The sequence below is a fragment of the Genypterus blacodes genome, unplaced genomic scaffold, assembly GCF_046128005.1.
Source record: "Genypterus blacodes isolate CSIRO-AG114 ecotype Tasmania unplaced genomic scaffold, CSIRO-AGI_Gbla_v1 ptg000037l_1, whole genome shotgun sequence".
Lineage (NCBI taxonomy): Eukaryota > Metazoa > Chordata > Actinopteri > Ophidiiformes > Ophidiidae > Genypterus > Genypterus blacodes.
Window position 1 is genome coordinate 2,447,273 of NW_027466850.1, and position 22,228 is coordinate 2,469,500.

The 22,228-nt window shown below is 38.7% G+C and overlaps 1 protein-coding gene across 1 annotated transcript in view; it reads left to right on the top strand.

Moving 5' to 3' along the window:
* The window catches only part of igsf21a (immunoglobin superfamily, member 21a), a 149,759-nt gene that overhangs the window by 40,252 nt on the left and 87,279 nt on the right, over positions 1-22,228 (top strand). The window contains exon 2 of the mRNA XM_076147303.1: positions 9,790-9,902. Within this exon, the coding sequence (XP_076003418.1) occupies positions 9,790-9,902 (113 nt within the window). The remainder of the gene's footprint in view (positions 1-9,789; positions 9,903-22,228) is intronic.

Consider the following 22,228-nt stretch of genomic DNA (forward strand, 5'->3'; position numbering starts at 1 on the left):
CTGTGGCTATGACATTCACACTACTGCCTCTAAGTTTACTCCATGCGGGGAGGCTGGCAGCGTTTCTTAACTGGCTCCAACTCCTCTTGCCGATGACATAATAATTCCATACGCCTAGGGCCCTTCAGAATGAGAACCCGCTGATATTGTTCCTCCTGTTTGCTATCCACATGAGTGTGGACTTGTGGGAGGGCAGTGGATTACAATAGACAGGGGCTGACACTCTCAAAGCTGAAGCATGTCATTAAACTGTAAATCACTGATAGAAAATTTCTACGGCTCCCAGCATCCTGTTGACAAAAGAAGATCTGCTCCACAGGCACAGATTGTGTTCATGGGCAGAATAAATCAATGGCAGTCGTGCAGATTCTCCTATGTAACGCTTTTGTTTGTGGAACTTTGACTTTGTAAAGGACATTCAACAAGGAAGTGTTAATTCTTTCCCTGTGACTACACACATTCCAACAGCTGCCTGAAGCTGAGATAATGCCACAATAATCACACTTCACTTCAAAACAGCTTTGATCAAATACAAGTCGCTGAGCTAAAATGAAGCAACACCAATCAACTACGGTTTCTTCATTTATGAAAAGGATAAATCTGTGTTACACAATAGCAAAACACATATTTAATACCAGAATAATGTCCTTCTGAGCAGCAGAGCCATCATATCCACAGAACTTGGTAATAAATTAGCCTTTTGTTTTTGAAACCTTTGAAGGGCTAATCAAACAAAATAAATCTCAGAGGAACTGCAGCGTTGGAAAATAATTATTACTGTACACTTTTGTATTTTGCAGAGTTAGTATTCAGATATTGGTTTTCCAGTTTGACCACTTACCCTAATAGTGGGACTCTTAAAAATACATGAAGGACCTTGATTTTGCCTTAATAGAAACACCAGTTTTATTAAATGTATCATGTTATGAGAAATCAAAACAAATGAGTAAATCAAGGTCTGATCCTTGCCTAGATTTTAGAACCTTAATAGTCACTAAATTATCCACTTAGTGGCTCATTTTATTGGGATTAGTCTGAATATATATTTTACATGTTTCATTTACATAGTTATTTGCCCTGTTTGCCTTAGGCTGCAGACTTTTTCAGAAGAGACCAAAACTACATTGACTAAATGCAGAAATTCTTAATATACAAATACATTAATGCATCAAAAACTGTAAGGATTCAAATGTGCACCAGGGAGTCTCTCCTTCCATCAATAGGACATTACCTTACTTGGGTTTAGATTCTGCCATCCAACAAGCAAAACCTTGCATCGGATGTATGGTGAATTGAATTAATTACTTTCTATATTATTTTATGAATATTGAAGTTGGAAGTTCCAAACTGTATGCCACCTCTTACTTTAGAAGAACATTACATTGTAAGATTAGAAGAGTGGTATTTAGACCATTAATCTAAACTAATTGAACACTAAACACTATGTATTATCTGTCCTTGCAAGCTGCGTGTTTTTCCATAAATACCTTCCCTCTCTGGAAATTATAATGCTAATTTGTCTCAGACACTTCAAGTCAGATCTGTTTGTTTACTCTGCTTAGAGGCAAAGATGAGGAAGAGAGTTGAGAAACTCAGCCATCCATTTTTCTCATTACATTTACTTGCACTGACATCTAAGCAAAGGTAGGCCATGGCCATAAATCACACAACACAATAACAGGCACATTTTGGGCTGGTCCATCATTGGCAGGGTTTTGTTTTCGCATTGCATCTTGGCAAATTGCTGTTATTAATGGGAGAAAGCATAGTTTGCAGCCCTCATTAAATGTTGTTCCAACAGCGCCTCTGATGGATTAAGACAAGCCTGAGGCCTTGTCTCCCTCTACCACCAGCTAATGTGGGCCAATTAAATGCCATGGACTCTCTGGCCACTCCACACTTGTTTATGTGATGTTAAAATTATTCCAAGTACTGAAGTCCAGCACAAAACAGATTTTCTTTTCAATGGGACTGCACATTTACCCTCACTATCCATGATAAATAGTTTCCTTTTGAAGTAGTTGGCTTCTGGGATCACACTTAACATTTTGTCTTCAATCAAAAATAACTTCTAATATCGTCATTGATATCTCTTCCCCATAGAGACAAATTTCAATGAAACATCAGCTCAGTAATACAGACGAAACCTGTAGGTAGGTGGGTGTGAGTACAATATCAATGTAGCTGCTCAGGTTCCTTCAAATGCAGGGCTTGTAACACAGGCTCGATATTGTGCAGCTCTAGCATTAATGCATAATGTAAGTCTCTGGTTGAAACCGAACAAAACTACTCAGAGTATACTGAATATATGAACAATTAATTTGCAAAAACAGATGAGTCTGTTTGTATTAATATTTTATATTGTGCATTCTCAGTGATATAAATTTAACTAAGGTTGGGTAAAAAAAAACAAATTAAGTGAATCAAACACAAGTAGCATAAACACTTGAACCCCTTAGAAACTAAACCATTCATAAGATGTAATGCCATATACATCAATCTCTACCCGACTCTATCAGACTGGACCATCATGTACAGAGTGTATGCAACAGCACCACTGTCCTTACAGGACTTGTTACCAAATGGTCATGACCATTGTGGTTTTCTGTAATGATATTTCCTCCACCAGACATAATTTAGCCTGCATAGCCTCTACTCCTTGTATTCCCAAAATGGCCAGCATGGTATTGTTAGCATACAAATATGCTTGTGTAATCTCACATCTGAATTGAATGAAATGGAACACCTCTGATTGATTTAGGATGAGGATCAGTGACGAGAACAAATCATAGTTTAAAAAACAGGAAAGAGGAAATTTTCAATCAAATCCAGTAGGATCCTTTTGTTCTCTAAAATGGAGGTTGAAGTCATACATACTTTTTAGTGATTTCATTCTTTTGAGCCCACTCAGCAAAAACAATTGTTCAGATTCTTCACTGATCTGTTCAGTGATGTTTGTCCAAAATTAATCTGTTGCCTATGCAGCTCTGAGAGATTCAAAGGGTTTTTCTCTCGGAAAGACACATCTCTCTGAAAAAAACGATTTTGCTCTTCTGTGCACACTGGGAGTCTGCCAGAGAGTTCCCCACCTGAAGTATACTTTTCATTATTCAATGAGCAAATCTGTGAACAAGTCTGGTCTGATCTCGTTCACAAATGAAATCACCCAGTTTCGCTCAGAGCCAGAATGATAACCTACTTCAGCCTTTCTTCATTCTTTGAGTCTCGTTCACGAATGATATTTGCAGGTTTTGTTCAGCGAGCAAGTCTTTGGATCAGTGAGTTTAACAACCGGAAGGACCAAATCAGTGAATGGAAGTGAACAAGGTTGTTTCATTCACTTAAAAGATTTGTGCCAAAAGATGAAATCATTCATAAAGGAAGCAAGACTACTTTGAAATGTTTTATTTTTCTGAATCTAGAGAGCACATTGGGACATCCATGTTATGATTATGATATATCTGGATAATATTCAGTAATCTGTCCTCATTGGCTAGATTGAGCCTTTAATAAAGCCTGTCTGATCCTCCTTAATTATCAGTGGGAGCACACGTTCAGGAGCAATGCAAGTACTTTTGATTGAACCTTAAGATCCATATTAAAAAGTAAGATCATTCTGTAGGTGGTGTAATTCTCCAGAGGTTTGCCTTTTTTAAATGAATTCATGAGACACTTGCCTCCCTTAGTGATATAGGAAGCATGCTGGTTTTGAATGAGCGATTAAACACCTTAAGCAAAAGACCATCTAATATCTTCTAATTCTTGCTAGAACTCATGACTAAGCCCACCAGGCCCTGGAGCCTTTTCAGTTGCAAACAGTTGAAGAGTTCTAATGATTTCCGTCTCTGTTGGAGTTACAAGGATGATGGTATGATCATCAATGCTGGTAACATGGGGTTAAGATACAAAGCTCCCTGTCTGTCATATCAGAGGCTGATCAGACTATAATGACTTGTATAATTGTTCAAAACCTGATGTGTGCGGTCTTTATCCACCACTGATGCAGCCCATTTCAAAATGATCAAAATTATCTAAATTTGATCTTGATTTTGTGTTGCCATTACAAACATCACTGATTTAAACATACATACATGGCTTCAGAAAACATGAATATAGATTTTGTTGTATACTGTTAGTCCCTGTACTAAAATCCCGTCAATACATTTTGAAGTGAATGAATCTTCCAACAAAACTGCTGGCTGCTATGAGTAATCAGATGTCAGCCATTTATTTCAGCAGGATTGTGTTAGGCCCTGTGTTCGCCAATTTAGCTCTAAATATATTTGTTGATTTATTGTGTCTTGCTTGCAGTGTATGAAATAAGTATCTCCCTTGAAAATGCTGTGGAAGTCTTCCTCAGCAGTAAACCATCATCAAAGAACTCAAAACGTTGTGAACATATTTGAAGATGTTATGTCTTGGATATGCTTGCTTTGATTTGCAGGCCTAATTTCACTAGAAATATATCAAAATTGAACACAGCTTCAATGTTTTACAAATTGAATATGTTGGAATCGTAACAATAATGTGTTGGTTGGCTGTCTTTTGGCTTGTTAAATGAATGACTTGTTAAATCATTTTCTTTCCTGCATAATAGATTTTCCTATGTCGGAGCAGATTTTTCATTTTTCTGTTTCAAGTGTTGACTGGATACCAGTGTGTGCTTTCACAGCTGGTATGTCTCAGGCCCTCTGTTTACATTTACTATACCCAGTGAGATAATTTATCTCAGATGAAATACCGATGTAAACACTTGCACTGAGCTGATTTTTATGCTCAGGGTTTTGTTGTGGGAATAAGACTCATATTGGCCTGTGTTTTAATAAGGGCATCAAGCATATCCGAGATATTGCTTCATTGGAACACTTTCAACACAGATTTGACAAATAAAATGTGTCTAATTTATGCACTAATTTGTCTGGCATTCTGCGGATACTGAATTGTGTTGAAATGATGCCCTCATGTCTTGTTATGTAAAGTTCCTCCAACTGCTCCAGTTCCTTGAAGGGATTATTTGAAATATGAACTTCCCTAGAACGAGTGCATAACCCATGTAATTTGCTCTTTTGAAAATGTCTCATCCCTCCCCACATTTTTCCGTCATTGGCTATGGTGCATTTTCTTCTGTGCCACATGGTAAATGAATTGTTTGCAATTAATCCCTCCAACCACCCAAGAAGACAAGCTTCTTATGTAGTACTTTATTTTGTGCTCTAATTATTAAGTTAATGTCATTCTGGTGAGTCTGCTTGTATAAAAGAGGTCTCAAGATGTCCATATTGGAAAACAGAGAGTATGAAATAATGACATGATTATTTGAAGCAGTGGACCTCGTGGGTGTGTATAAAGGGTCAGGAAAAAAGGAAGTGAACAGTTTGGAATTATGGGATATGTGTGTTAATTACTGACTAAATGTGGGCATTCTAATGGGTAATTTGCTTTTGGGTTTTTGATCTTTTACTTGTTCCATCATCCAATTTCTGTTAAGAGTCCAATGGTGGATTGCCGCTGATATATAATATTTTTTTTCCTCAAAGACTGCATGCTGTCAAGGCTGCAATATTGTTCTGTCCAACTTAGAAGAGGGTTACTAGTCAGTCAAGTGCTTTTTGTAATACTTATTGACTATTCAACAACAATATTTCACAACGTTATAGCACATTAAGTGTTTGTGTTTGTGTACATGGTTGGCTTGATTTTCTTGCCATCTGTAAGGCTGTAGCACTCTCTTATGTAGCTTGATACTGAGCTCCAATAGAAAAGGCTGATCTGCCGAGCATAGTAGATCTTTTGCTGTTCACACAGTCCCCTTTGTTGGTTGTCCGAGTTGTCCTCTATTATGTCTGTAAATGACTACCTTTATTTTCCTCTAGGCTTATCGGGCAATGCTTTTTTGGAAGCAGAATTGGTTTCCTCTGCGGCTTCACTTTTTTTGTTGTTCAGAATTTCCTCAGGCCGAAAAGGAGGAAGACAGAAAATGTCAAAATATTAGAATATTTGCAGGGTTTTTGCTGGTACCCATGAGTTATTTTTAATCTATTTCAATTGTCATCTTTGCATATTTATTAACGTTCTTGCTGGGATCGTTGCAAGACGCCCACTCCTTGGGAGAGAAGCAACAGTAATAAATTCCTTCCATTGGTAGACAATTTTGAAGAAGAATGCTTTATTTGTCATTGCATTTCTACACAATGATATCTGTTCTCTGCATTTAACCCAACCTTTACATTACATTACATTTGGCAGACGCTTTTATCCAAAGCGACTTACATTACATTACCACCCTTCGCAGAGGGGGGAGCAATTGAGGGTTCGGTGCCTTGCTCAGGGGCACCTCGGCAGGGACTCGAACCGGCTACCCTCCGGTTCCCAAGCGGAAGCTCTACCCACTGAGCTACTACTACTGCCTCCCCACCTTGAAGAAGGCTGAGTAGCCATAGTCCGGATAGACATTCTAGTGCCTTGATTGTATTTGTCCATTATTGTAGATAATCAGTGTAAATAATGTGGACATTCTAAATGTTTCATCTTTTTTTTCTTGCTACAATATATCCTCTGTAGGCCTAATTGACAAATAAAAAGCACAAAAGAGTGGATTTTCTTAATGCCCTTTAGTGAAGCCAGGACATACTCTTTTCCCTGGTGAGTGATTGTGTATCCCACTGAGCCAGTTACAATTTTTCCTCATAACAAGCAGAACACCTCTGCGGAAAACTCACAGAGACATTTACAAGGCCAGGATGCTCTTCAGGTGGATTTGTTGTAAGTGGTGAGGATTTTCTCTAAGGGCATCAGCTCTGTGCTAATGATATGCAGTCTCCGAAAAGGTTTATCCATTCCTTTTGACTGAAGAGAGAAGATCTCTTCAGCCTGCTTATTAAATTAAGATTCTTTCGTAAGGATATCTAGGTGCACTGATAAGACACTTTCCTGTTTAAAGGGAATTGACACCCGATTTCAGCAGCCTCCTGTTTCTTAATTAAGTGACAGAGTTTGTGCTTATGTGATGTTGTATTTATATTTTGCACTGCTTTAGAGCCATAATCCTTCTGGCAGTGTAGCTATGTGAGTGCAGACTTTTAGTTATCTGTGGAGACAAATGCAGCAAATTCTCCCATAACTAAATAATAAGTGAGTGTGGTATTTTTTGGACACCATTTCTAAAAATGGGTGCTTACTTTTGAAAAGCATTAACAACTTCAAAATGGATTTTCAGCTCAGCAAAGATTGTGGTCTGAGAATCTTATTGAATTTTAAGGGAGTGTCAGGAAAGATTTTGCAAAATTTTTATTATATTCCCAATAATTACAATACAGCACAATACAACCTTATTATCCACAAACACAGTGACAGACAAGCAATAAATAGAGACACACCTAACATAATAAAAATTTGAAGAAATGAGCGATACAAAGAAGGAGTAAATAAGCAGTCTATAGTAATTAATTCAGCTTGGTATAAATGTTTTTTGGCTTTTGGCAGTGATTTGTACCATCATACATCCTGCATAATTAATGCCCTCAAAATCTTTTGTTGAACTTTTCTTTCATTTTATTCACCCCTCTGTTTCTCTCAGTAGTGCAGTGAAACACCTTCTCCAGTCAAATATATCACTTCACCCGTTCATCATTTCCTACATTACAGAATGATTATAAGGCCAGAGCAGGGAGATGGTGAGGTGCTCTAGGTCTGCTCATGTTCATGACCATGGTAACCAAATCTGTTTTCTTCTCCAAAGCTGATCTAATTTGAGATGCCATTAACACCCTCATGGCAATTCGGCACACCTGCTGTTTCCTTTGAACAGACGCTTTCTGTAGGGAAGCCAGTGTGGAATGTCTTTGACTTGCAATAAATTGTCACTGCACAGTAAAGTACTATGTTGTATTAATTATAATACTGACTTAATTAATTTGTTCACTATTCATATTTAGAGCTTTGTTGAAATGTAAGTAAGAGAAAAACATTTACAAAACTAGAAATACATTTCCTGAAGAAAATGTGCTGTATTTGCAGTTGCTGAAAAGAATGCCGAATGCTGTCAATTAAATTCAACTTTATTTATAAATCGCAAATCACAACAGAGTTTATCTAAGTGCCTGAAAGATTGAAGCATGGAGGCCTGGAAATTGTCTGAATTGTTTGTGTACCCGAAGAAATTAAGAAGTTACAAGCAGTTTGAGTGACAGCTCAAATCCTTTGAAGCCATCTTTTGTTTACAAACAGCAGGTGCAGACAATTAGCAGAGACACAGTTGAGTCTGTCTGAAGGCCTGAGAATCACATGTGGAGCACATAAACTGTAATGCCTATCTTACAACAGATTGAACTGTGACATCAACCGGCGAGTTCAAAAACTAAAAGATTTTTCTCAGCAGAAAATCGTACATTGAGCTAGATGAGCAAAATTGAGGTACAGTTTTAGTCTGAAATCTGAAAACCATGATTTATTTGAAAATGCTGAATGGGATACTGGAAGTCTGAAGGCCTTCAAAATGCTCTCCATTCTCTACATAAAAGTATGAGGAAGTTACAAGGGCCTGAAGGTGTGGAGTGCGTGAAGAGATTTGAATGGGGATTTTTCAGCTGAAAAATGCAGAATATTTCAGAAAATATGATATGATGATATGAGATGACCACCAAAGGTCATAGTGTTTGAATAGTGTCTGATCGTGGAAGTATGCAGAACTAGTTGAGTGGAAGAAAACAAAAGAACAAGCAAAGCAAATTCTCAGTAGTAGAGGGAAAGACACTGCTACACCACAAGCGCCAGAGAATACTAGCCAAACAAGAACTAATTAATAGATGATAATGATTTCTATGTCTGAAAATATATAGAATTACATAAAAACAAAAAAATGGTCCAAATGTAGTACAAAACAAAGTACCACATTGATACATGAGAGGTTTTCTGAGAAGTAGCATTGTGTTTAATGCATCCATAAAGACTAGGTTTCCTATAAGCCTAAGAAAGGTGGCTGGTAAGGGATGGTGACTTACTGATGGAGCCTTTCAGCTCAGCCCCCATGTCCCAGGTTCTATTTTTACTTGAATGCAACCACAGCACAGCAATCATTTAATTGCTACCTTCCAGTTTTAAACCTTTTGCACTTACCCTTTCTCCTCATTATCGTTGCTTAATTGGAGTAAAAACAACAGTTGTTACATAGAAAGGCAAACACATTCTTTGGTAGACTGAACTGTTTTGGTCTTTTGTGTAATAATTACACTGTACCTGTGGATGTGGGAGTTTTCATCCAAACGTCTGGGTATTTTGGTTTGTGTTTATGTGTGTAGGTATGTGTACACAATGTGTAGATGCTTGTGCGTGGGGCTAATGATCAACCACAATGTAACAGTCAAGAATCCTTTCGGGACTCCAGTTTTTCTCTCTACACACAACAAGCTGAACTTCACATCCAAAAGTAACTTGAATATGCAATCAGTTTCCCTATTAGTCTGTTATAACATTACATTTTCTCCATAATAAATTGGCTTATTTTGTTTGGATTATTTAATGAGGCTCATTGTAATGTATAGATGCATTTTTGTATTAATATCCATTTTATCACAAAGTCATCCGTTTGGAGAAAACAATATTAGGTGATCAATGTTTTTTCGTCAGTTGTGAAGATCGAGACTGTAAACTGACATGAATGAAACCTTTAAATAATAAGTCATATTTTGTCAATTGACAAATGTTTTATTGCTGTTGTCCAAGAAGAAAAAACAAAGGCCAAATGTGTTTGATTTTGACTTAATTCCAACTCTTCTCCACACTTTCTTTCAGGATATCTGACAGTTACCATAGAACCTTTGCCTCCTGTTGTTATCGGGGAGACTGTTACTCTCAAGTGTAACTTCAAAACTGATGGAAGGCTTCGAGAGATTGTCTGGTACAGGGTGAGTAAACCTGTCGACACTCACCACCATTAAGCAGCCAATATTCTCTAGAGCATCCATTTCATTCATTTCTAACCGCATTCTGTCCAGGGAGGTCAGTGCCACTCACACATTTCTGGCTGTGTTAGCAGAATAAGCACACACTCACTGTCAATCTCCAATTGTTGGAAAACAAGCTCTTATTTTGCCAGCTGTATGGGATGTGTAGCTAGGTGCTGTCTAGGAATTTGATTTCTCAATCCGCTGGTCATCACCATCTCGTCTTAATAGTTCACAGCTGGCGACTCCTACAGCTTTAAATACCCCAGTTGGTGCATTACACTCTATAAGGGATGCCAAGAATTGCTGTTCAAGGAAAAGTGTGTGTGCGGGGGGTGGTGGTTAACATGTCCAATATGGAGATTTGTCAGATGATTATTTCAACTGACCATGTCTTTGGATTGAGTATGAAAGTGCAGATAAAAAATTGGCAGAACATAAAACTGCATTCAGTGGGTATTTGTTTCACTTGAAGAGAGTCTCTGATAAGCACTTGAATGGGAAAAAGAGGCAGCAGCTGCTGCTATCACATCCTCGCCTGACCATTTGTTTTTGCCAAAAATGCCACAATCATCTTGAGAGCCACACAGATTTGCTCTTGCAAAAGTGGATGACTTCAAGTTGTTAGTGAAGATGGTGACCAGTGATTGGCTCCAGAATTTGCATTCAACGCTTCACAGTCCTATCTGTAATTTCATCAATCAAGGATGTTTCATGTCGCCCTGAAAATGTATTCTTGCACAGTTCTGTGTCATTCACAAGTGATGGAGGTGATTGGTTTAAACAAAAAAAAATTGGCATTCTAATTTTATTACTAGTAGCACCTAATGACATGAGCATTCAAGATGCCTCCTCAGGATAGAGTGTCTATCTCTAGAGAGTGTGTATTCTTTTTTCTAATTCACTCTACATTCATTCACACAGTGCATGGTTGTAGCTGAGGGAGTTCAGGCCCATAGTTAGGAGTTGGAGGGGTTCCCGGCATGAATGGTTGGGGTAAGACCTCAGGCAGGAGCACCACACACTGGAGGGATTACATTTCTCAGCTGGCACGGGAGGCCTCATGGATGCTTGAAGAGGTTCTGCAGAAAGTTGCTTGCTGCTGTGCTCACATTGCAGAGGGAAGGGCTTGAGTTTCATTTAAGGGGCTAGGAAAAACAAAATAAAGCCACACAATCATTTTTTGGCATATGAGGCACATGAATGATCTAGAGATCCCAACACCAACTGGACATTTTCTGTCCTGTAATGAACCTTAGGGTAGAGTGAACGATGGTGCGATAAGCTGCTGCTGAGCTCTGGATCTTTTATTGCCTTTGTGCTGCCATTGTCTTTCCTGTTCCCTTTATTTTTTCGTTGAGTCGATTAATGTACAGATTCTTTTTTATTTTGGAGTTAATAAACCAATTCCCCAAAATAAATATCAAACTAAATATCAAACGTCTGCAACAATTTCAGTCTGGTTTTTGTTCCTTTCATAGCACGTAGGGACTTTGGTCGGGGAACAAAATAAACTGTGCCAGATTTCACAAATCGGTACTGGATGACAGACAGTCTTGAAAGAGAGATCACAATGTGTTTGGACTTTGCCAAAAGGCTCTTGGGAGGACTCAAGGGCACAAGGCAAAACATCCTGTGGTGTGACAAAAGCTTTGATGGAGAACCCAAGTGTATGCGACACAGAAAGACATCCAACATCATGCCAAATGTGAAGCATATGCTATAGGGGTGGCCTATCCGCGATGAGGACAGAACCATGAATGGAGCCAAAAACAAGCAAATGAACTGTAGAACAAAATGATACACACAAACAGGAAATCTGTCATCACTGCCAAGGTTAGGCTAGAGCTTGAACACATTAAAATTAAATGATAATAATCAGATGCAACAACAGTTTGCAGCCTAATTCTGGCGAATCTGATGAATCTCTCATATGACCTTGATGGATCTTAAATGATGACAATAAATCTCAGGATTTGGTTCCTGACGTCAATTGTGCATATGTGTACACATGTTGGCTACCACACATATCCTGCCTTTATTGAAAGTAAGTTGTTTGTGTCCTCAAGAAATCATGCTTAATGTTTGCAAGAACTGGTACTACGGACAAACACGATGGAAGTAATGTCAAGCGCATGAACAGTGCAGAAACAGCAACGAGCAGAAAAACTGAGGAAAGATTTAGAAGATATTTGAAGAGAAGTTGATCCAAAATGACTGAAATTATCCCCAATTTCATCGAAGGATAATTTGAATGACCATCAAAAGCAAAAATAGATCCTATGTTTTCCAGTAGCGACCAGGACAGTAATTCTCTTTACCCCACGTGTTTACTAGTGTCCTCTTTAGGGCTATGAAGGGCTGGAGCCCATCCCAGCATGCACTGGTTGAGAGAAATACAGTAATTACCTAATTGCATTCTACTTGTAAGTAATTCAGGCAACAACCACAAAGAAGAGGACCAAGTAAGGTTAATTGAAAGGCACTTTGTGAAATGAGAGAGAACAGGATCTAGAAATATGAAGTATTACTGTATAAGTAAAGAAGCATATGAAGCTTACATGCAATTGCCTATAAACTAAGCTATTATCATACAACATTTACTTGTTATTTTTCCTAAACCAGTCTAGGAACCAGGATACCACAAGCGGAATGGTGAATGTTTTCAGAAATGTCAATAGAAAATAGAAAATGCCTCATTCCAAAGAGCAGTAAATTGGCATATGAGGCACTTGAAAATAAATGATCTTTCTTGCCTTTGTTATTATTAAATATCTTTATAAATGAATTGAGCAACATCTATGCCTGGGAAAGTTTTTCCTGCTGTGATGATCCCCGAGTGTGTTTGAATGTAAATGCGTAAATAGCAGTGTCCAATTATACCTTAAATGATCAAACGGATGACACACACAGAAAATACAGAAAACCAGACCTGATTTAAAATAAAGTGACTAAAAAAATTGGTTAATTATAAGTTTTACATTACAGGGTTCATTTCCTTCTACTGTGCATTAATACAGTACATGGCAGTAAGGAGGTAATTTAATGGGATAACTTTCCCTATTTCTTTTCTAGCCCTTAAAATGAGAGTTACATTTCATACTCGTGCTCAGCAAAATACATCAGCTTCACTACTTGAAACTTAATTTGTAACAGTGTGTAAGATAACAAAGCACAAAATGGCCCTTGTTTTGCTCTGTCTCTCTGTTCCACCTGTGTTCCACCTCTGTTCCACTTGACCAATGGCATCAGGCCTGAGCTGGCCACGCATTTCAGAAACTCGAGTGCAAGCCAAACATTTGCTCATGAGCTTTGTGCCTGTCCAATCAGATGTGTAATATGTTGAAAAGCTTTCAGGGCACTTCAGAACACAGTTTGCACTCATTGAGGCCTTTCTCTATGCATGAGTCTCAAGTTTTGGAACTGTAACAATGTTCATCAAGTCTCATGCGCTTTATTTTTACAACATTATAAAAAACTATAAAAAGCATATAAACCCTTTAATAGATATTGTATCACGTCCTTTAACAACTCAGTGCAGTAAAAAAAAGAAATGAATAGAATGCGATTAAGATTTTATTAAAATTCAGTGAATCACTGCATCTTCCTTGAAACCTGCAGTAGTTGTAAATTGTGAGTATATTGGAGTATAGGACTATGATGATATTCACCTTGGTATCACCACTCTGGAACACTGTTCATTAATGATGGCGCATCAGTTTATAGCTCAGGCAGGAACTCTGTCTTCAGAGTAGAATCTGCTTTCTCACTTTTATTGTTGTGAAATAAAAGAGTCTCTCAACCCATCTTAGCTAATGCTGACCTTTCAAGGTAGGACAAAAGGAGATTTATGACACTTTACTCATTCACCTTTGCACAATAGATCATTTAGATTGCTGCGACAAGTTCATTTAATCAGGTAGGAATTGGAGAGTGTCATTTTGCTTCTATTCTGTCAGATTCTTGCTGTATGTGTTGATGGCGGAAGAATAGACTTTCCCATATTTAGTGTGCTCATGAGAAACAAAGAGAGGATGTAACAGGACTAGGCCCGTGTTTCCTGTGGCCACTCAGCACAAGCATTGATAAATTAGAAATCAATTGTTCACACTAGGCTGACAGAGTTTCTTTAATCCCGCCTTGTATTTGACTAAATGCTGTTGACTTCTCATTTTCGCTGCTGTTCAAATGAAACTGCTGTTGATTTACACCAGGGGAATCCTCCAATGTAATCGAAGCTTTGCCAGTCAGATCGAGGGCTGACTAAAGTCGACATTTCAGCAAGGGCTTGTTCATTACTCGTCTGTCCCTGTCTGCACATATTCTGATTGAGGATTTTTTAATGCATTATACAACGGGACTGCTGTCGGAATTAGCAAAGCTTAGGTTCTATTTAAGATTATCAAGATTACTTTGGAGAACCTTTGAAGCTAGACTAACTCAAATTCTCTACGTTATACCCAAACGCAGAGATAAAAGTAATGAATTTGAAGGTCCCCAACGGTATAAATTGGATGAAAGCATGATGTGGGGACTTTACAATTATTATAGATGGGTAGTGTGTGTGTGTGTGTGTGTCTGTGTGTACAAACCGCACCCTGCTCTGTTATTAATATTTTCACTTCCACATTTCCACAGTAATAAAGTAATGTTTCCATGCCTTCTGTAACCATAAAATTTACTTAGAACAGCAATACCATCGCAGGAGCACCTCTGAGTTTAACAATTGCAATGTGCAATATAAACGTCTTATTGTTGTTGAGACAAAACGGGCCTGAATCAAAGGACCACTCCAGGACCGCTGCAGTGAAGCATGCCCGCAAAGGTAGAATGTTTCTATTTCCCCTTGCATCACCTGCACACTTATCATAATAAAAGCAAAGAGTCTAAAACCTGTATTTTAACACACACTCACAGAAAAACTAAAAACTAAAATAAAACATTTGTAGTTCTCAACTCTACAAGTCAAGCACACCGAGTTTGGATTTAAAATGCAACTCTGATAATATTGATGTTGTCTTCTGGAAGTGTCGGTACGCATTTAAAACAAACAAAACCTTTTTCTATCAATCTCCTTATTTGGTTATTGTAGATTTAAGAAAACACAGGCAGAGAAAGGGTGTGACAGTGGGGTAACATAACAGAGAGAGAGCAACACACAGTAATTGATGTTAGAGGCTATAGCCCTGCAGCTAACGCTTCAAGAGCAAATAAAGGGAGGTCTCTGTAGTTTGTGTGTTTGTTTGTGTGATTTTGCGCTGTGGGCCACATTAATCCATTACAATTTTAGTGAGATACCGCCGAGCTGTCTTTTGCCTTTAACAGCATAGCAAACAAACTGTTGGATCCATCTGTTTAGGGCAAACATGTGAGGATGTGTTTGAGGTGAGATCTTTCCTCAATCAGCTGCACAGTTGCTCATCCCACACAATGCACATTCAACATTGTGTCATTCTAATCCAGATGCAGTACAGGTGGTAGAGCTCCCCCAGTGGGTGCCCAGGTGCGCTGTGCTGACTTTGGTGTTGTACAGTCTGTCTGCTAGATTTCCTCTTGAGTGCTGTTCCACACTAAGCTTAATTTTAATCACTGGGTCAGCCATTTCTGCTCCCCCGGTTCTCCCTCCTCCCACGCTCTGCCCATTTACAGAATTCTTTCATCCTCCCCTGACATTAGTCTTCTGGGATCTCCTCTCTTGCCGGCATGGTGTCTTCCCTAAGTGCAAGTCATTTACCACTGGCTTGTCTGCAGGCTGAACTGGTTTTCTCATACTCTTTGTGTCAACCTCTGTCCTTTTCATTATGATTCCAGCTCACCTGTAATTCATAATTCAGCTCTTTACTTATATTGCTTTTATATACCCCTCTTACACCGTATGTTCAGTATAAATGTGTAGGGCTTTTATATACTATATGGGGGTTTAGCAATTTGTAAGCTCAAATAGATATGATCGATTGGGAAATAGAAAAGTTATTAGACACAAGTCCAGCTACAATGAACGGCCGATCAATATCATCAGTAGCAGCTGTTAGTAGTGAGTGTGTGTGTTGGTATGGGTGGGGGGTAGACGTAGCCTTATAATTATCAAATGGTCTTATTGATACCACTATTTGGTGTTATAATAATAACAAACAGTATTTAAAGAATAAGACTTCCTTTCCTTCAGTTTTTGCAGCGGCCTTTTCTCTCTCTGTGTGTAGCAACACAAACTGCAGTGAATGTGTATGTGTGTTCACTAACATTTTATAAAGGTGCTGTCAATTTTAATGAACACCTTCTCTCTAGTGCTTTCTCTCATTCATAAAGGTGAGTTACCGGCCTGTTTTTCCATTTGCTTGTCCCGTGAGCGATTCATAAAAACATACGCCCATGTTTAAAATAAAACCTGCTTTAGGCTAACGGTAAATTTTCACAGGATTTATTTCTGGTGCCACCCTGCTGAGACACCTGGTAGTGTTTCCACGCATCTTTCATTCATTCAACATTTGGTCTCTCATCTTGCAACCGTCTTTTGGCAGTCGAGCTCTTCTTCTTTACGCACCCGACCATGTAGTCTGCAATTGTTTTTCAAATTTAGGCTTCTTTGGTGAGTGTCTATTTTGCTAGTGTCTATGTGCATTTCAAAATATTCGTTACCTCATTAACGTGTCAGACGGTAAAGGGATGCCGGTGCTGCCTGCTGCTTGAATGGTCTGAAGTTTGTTAGTTCTACTGAGTGTGGTTTGGCACTCTTTGTCTCATGTAACAGCAATAAGTTTATACCAAGAGTCATTACCTCCCTTCCATGACAATGATCGTCTGATCCACAAGCTGTTTGGTCATATGTGGTAAGTTAAGATGAACTGAATATGCTGTCATATTGTAATTTTACGTAAAATATGTTTATTTATTATTCATTATTCCCTTTCCATAATTGGTACACAGCAGATTGTGTGGGGTGTGTGTAAATGTGTAACAAATCAATATTTTTTTATTGTTTAGAAAGGACAATAACCAAAGACGGTCATAAATCTCAATCATCTGCTGAATGACTGCTATTGAAAGCTTGTCATCCTTTAATGAAGCCATCTGCCTCCCCTTATACTGTACAGAATACCAGCTAACAGTTCATTTTACAACCTTTCCTACAAGAGCTTATTAGTATTGGCTAACTAGATATGATGATATATAAATCTTTCGCTGCCCACCACTGTCATTAATCCTGTACACTTCTCAAAGAGTTTTCCTGAAGGTCTGATGATGAATAAGAGACCACCCAATCATCCATCGGTCCATCCATCCATCCATCTAATTGTTAAGAGCCTAAACTAACCAAGATTCCACTGTCATAAACTCTGAAATGTTATCTTTTATTTAGCACTTCTTTGGGTAGTGTTTGTTCAACTGACAATGCACGCGACCCTTGTGCTTTCCGTTGTGGATGGTGAATTCACATAGTGGCATGGTCTTGTGAACTCACTTGCAAGTTTCTTGTGACTTGCAAAACATTGACGTGATCCCGACTGTGGCTTATCCTGCAGTATTATTTTTCTTTCCTCAAATTATTGTCGTCAAAAAACAAGCAAACTGGGGGAAAATGATAGATTGAAAGATGCTCTACCAGTGATCAATGACTCATGACTGCAACTGAGAAAACTGTTACAGACCTCGAATCATGTTATATGTATTTGTGAAGAAAAGACATTTCTTCCTTTTGTAACATTTCAAGAAAGGTTGACTAGATCCATATGCAGCACTGTGATAATAAATTGTGCAATCAACAGCCCACATAATTGTTTGACATCCTATTTACACACAATTTAGCATTTGTATAATACAATTCAATTTTCCAGGATGCACTATGGGGCTATTAGGTGCCTGATGTGGTCATTGTCCGCTCTGGTTTTGTGCCCTCAACCAAATCTAATTTTACTGAGAGGAGATCGCATTAGTGAACAACTTTAGGTTTTCCAGTAATAGTAGATTATTTCCCTTCTTGCGCAGCTAATTGACCTATAATCTATAATACCATTACTAATAGCTTTTTCTTTTTTTTTGACATGTTGCTTAGGTGAAGGTTGGACACACACTGGTCTGGTCTTCCCCTTTAAAAGTGGCACAAACCGCTCATCTATATTAGCCTGCAGAATGTGATGCCCCAAGGGGAATGGAGCGATAAGGTGATACGGATCACTGCTCCACAACCTTCCCCTTTAAGGCTGTCGCCAGGGCAAATAAGCAGCCTGTTATACATGGAATGATAATTAAACACTTCATGTCAGCAAACTACCAGATGAGTGCCTTTTTTTCCTCCAATGCTAATGGCAACAAAGGGACTGACGGTGACCAGCTGAGAGCTTGTGCCGCTAATGTGATGCCAATGTTTCCATGCTGCTAAGAGTGAATAATACCACCTTATTGTTACCATCTCCCGGTGATCCCTAGGTATCTGTCATGAGCATACTCTGTAGCTCATTAATTAGGTAATTTACCGAATGGCTATTTTGGGGGAAAAAAAATCTGAGTTCATTTTCTTTTCACCACTGACTCATCTTCCCTACGACAATATCATTGAATGTATCATAACTCTTACATTACTTGCTTTTTCATATTGAATCACAATACAAGCTTATGTATGTGGTACTTCATACATGTTGCACCATAGGTTATATATAATAACAGTGGTAACAAAGATAAAAGGGCTGATATAATATAATAATGTTTATATAATAATGTGTCAGAATTTCATTTTAGTTGATAATTCATGATATAGATGTTAACGTTAACGTAATGTTAACTGTCCTATATAATATTAACAATGACCATCTGGGGACAATATTTAATTTTAACCAGTAGCAGCATTCTAAGTTTTACTAGTAGCCCTTCAAATGATCACCATGTCTTGAAAACCTTTAAGACATAGACACACAGGATTTCTCAAATCCGCTTTTACTATCACAGAAGGATTAAAAAAGTAAGTGAATACGCAGTGATTAGAACTGCATCAGAGCCTCTTTGTGACATTTGCATTACAGGAGGAACTGATTTCCATGCCAGAGCAGTAGCCTGTACTTGGCTTCAACACAACAGATTCTATCATTCTCTGGGGGCATACCAAGAAATTCCAAAGAAAGAACTTATGTCATTGTAGCTTTTGTCTCTGAGACTGTAAATGGTTCAGATAGTTTTGGACGATCATTTGTATTCAACATTAAGTAAAAATAACATAAAACACATTTCAAAATGTCTTTGTGCAGAATTTGTACTGACAGATGTACAGACATATGGTACATATCTTTTGGCTCATTCATACAGAACACTCATAGTCCATGATGCAACATCTGTGTGGGAGCAGAAATCACTTAATAACATTTAAGTCTTAAAAATAGGTCATTACTGCAGTGTCTGTTCACATGAGCAGTTTGTTATCTTCAAGCTTCACTAAAACTGCACCCACAGAAAACTAAGGCGAGATTAGACTCAAAAACCAAAAAAAATCTACTTGCTGAAGAAATCTAAATTAGCCCATGCTCTGTCAGCAGGTAAAGTTAAAGAACATTGATTCTTGTCTACATCCATCCATCCCTCTTGCCATTATTCCTGCTCAGGGATATGCAGGGGCTGAGAACTGAGTAGATTGCAAAACACCTTGAAAAGCCCAGCTGTCTACTGTGAGCAGTTATCAGTGCTGACCACAAAGTAAGGTGAATTGTCTTATGTGTTGTATCATTAACAATAATTATCACCCATGCATACAAAAGATAAGCATTTCTATTTTTTTCTTATTTTTTAAAGCAGCATACAGTACACAATCGTTTAAATCAAAAGCAAGAGAAATACAGAGATGAATACTGAAGGGACATGCTACCAAAACCATTGGTAAGACTAAGATAAGATGGTCTGACTGATGTCTTTTACTGGAACTTGTTTCAAGAGAAAAACACCCTTTCCTTGCTTGGAAATGTGAAAGACGACAACCATTGCTTTAAACTCCGCTGCCATCCCCACCACACCACAAACACAACCATTGTTCATGTTCCCTTCTTCAAAGAAGGACTCCAATAGCCGATATTCCACAAAAAGGATGCCAAGGCATCAGTGTAACAATTTACAGAAGAGGCTTTTTGACATTGGCATTTGCACCCTGCCATTTCATGGGGACAATTGAATGGTCATCACAGCCGCTTGAGCTTTTGTCAGTTTCAAAGTGACTCAGGCACAGATATCATGCTGGGCCTCAAATCTTTGTTCTGACGGATTTAGAAGAGCCACAGAGAATGAAAAAATGTACTTGGTGGTCCAAAAACGTATTTATTGGTGTAGCAAGTATGTAAAGAGGCACTTTGCTACTTCACACATTGTTTAATTTTAACACCGACATTTTTCAACATTTCTTTTCCTTTCTCTGTTGTTTAACACTTTGGGGTCTTGCATCATGGTACTGCAACAAGGGAGCATTGCTTACGTTTCCTTTAAGCCTCTTTCACACTGACATTGCAGAATATTTGCAGGACCGTTGTTTGGGCTTCTGTCCCGGCATTGCAGGGTTTGATTTGTTCACTCCGGCAGGCTTTTTCCCAGGCACTCTGTTTGCATTCACACAAAGCGCTAACTTCTGCTTAACAACTGTGTCATTCATGATGATGTCATAAACAACTGTGACATCATTCATGATTCCATTCATGTCTTTCTCCCACTAAAGATGTTAATACATGAAAGCGCCCTATGCACATGACAGGCTGCCGAGTTTGGAGGCGATTGGAGGAATGGCAGTCGTTGCAGTTCCCGACAGACACACAAACACACACCGCTCTCCAATTATAGTAGTAGATAAGATAAGATAAGAAAAGAAAAGTGCCCTTCCTCTGTGTGTCTATGTGTGTGTGTGTGTGTGAAAGAGAGAGAGAGTTGCTACTGCTGACACTGTCCACCTTTACTGCATTGGCTACAGCTTTAGATCAAACAGACTTGTGGTCTCATTCCGTAAGCAAATGGTCCAGATTATGTTCTGTTGTCTCCTAATATGCAGGCACATTTACATAAAGAAAGTTCTTCAGGAAAGGACTTATAATCAGTCAGTGGTTCGTCTTCATACAGACTAGCAGTGAATGGTTGTCAAAAGTGGAGACCTGTAGCTTTAAGTCAGTGGTTATTTCTTGTTTTGTCAATAAAACCATGATGAATTTCACGCTTTATCATGCTGCTAAACTGTAACAATATGGCATGGCCCCTTTGTAGACATGCAGGGACCTAGGCTGCAACAAATGGTTGTAACCAAGTGGCAGAGAAATTGTTGAGCCCATGAGAGTTAAAGCATCTGTGCGCATCAACAAAAGCATCATTACAATATTCATGAGACCACAGTGTAGAGCAGCAGTAGTGCTCTTTTTCCGATACATTCTGGGATTGTGTCAGGTTTGTTCATTTCTTCCTGATTGTCATGTGGCCATCACAGCTCATGCTCACTTCTCACTCTCCTGCTTATTTCAAACTAACTGAAACTATCGTACGCAAAAACTATTCCACGTTGTTTTTAGACAGCAAATGTGAATGGGAACTAGATTAAATCAAGACAGGCAGAGTGCTTGATATTATCCACAGTAAACAAACCATTTTGATTTCTAGATGTTGTTTGCTATTATTACTTTAGTTCAAATTACTTTCTTCACATTTTTCGTGCCTACTGTGAAAAACACGACTTCCCGGAAATTATGACAGCATTTTATTTCATGCAAATTTGCAGTTGTCAGTTGGTAGCCATTGAGTACAAATTCTAATGTGTACTCATGCAGACAGACAGCAATCACACTGATAGCATGAACTGGCTTCACTCATAACCAGCAGCTCAGCAGCCGTGGAAAAACAATTAGAGAAAACCCTCTCTTCCCCAGAGGCTTCAGTGCAAGTGGAGAAAGATAGGTTTTGTAATAGATTTTTGTCCGTGTAAAATGAGATGCTGACCTCTAGGTCCAAGACACTCAAAGACATCAGAAGAGTGGGACAGCACACTCCCACCGGGGCTTAAGGATATTCATCCAACACATCATTCTCCAGCTTGGTGTGAGTCATAGCACCGGCCATGACAGCTCCTCCTCATGGTAGTTATTGCCAGCGAGCCTCCGAGGATGTTCAAAGTCAAGATTGCATCTATGCAATCCAGTTCGCCTTTAAATGCCATCAGACCTTTGCAACCGACACTCGCTTTCTCGGCCTGTGTGTGTTACTGAGTGAAGCTAGTGTTGTTAATTGTGTCGTCTAGAAGGAAAAGGCAGTTTGTAAAGACTGTGGGTGGGAGTGTTTCAAAACAA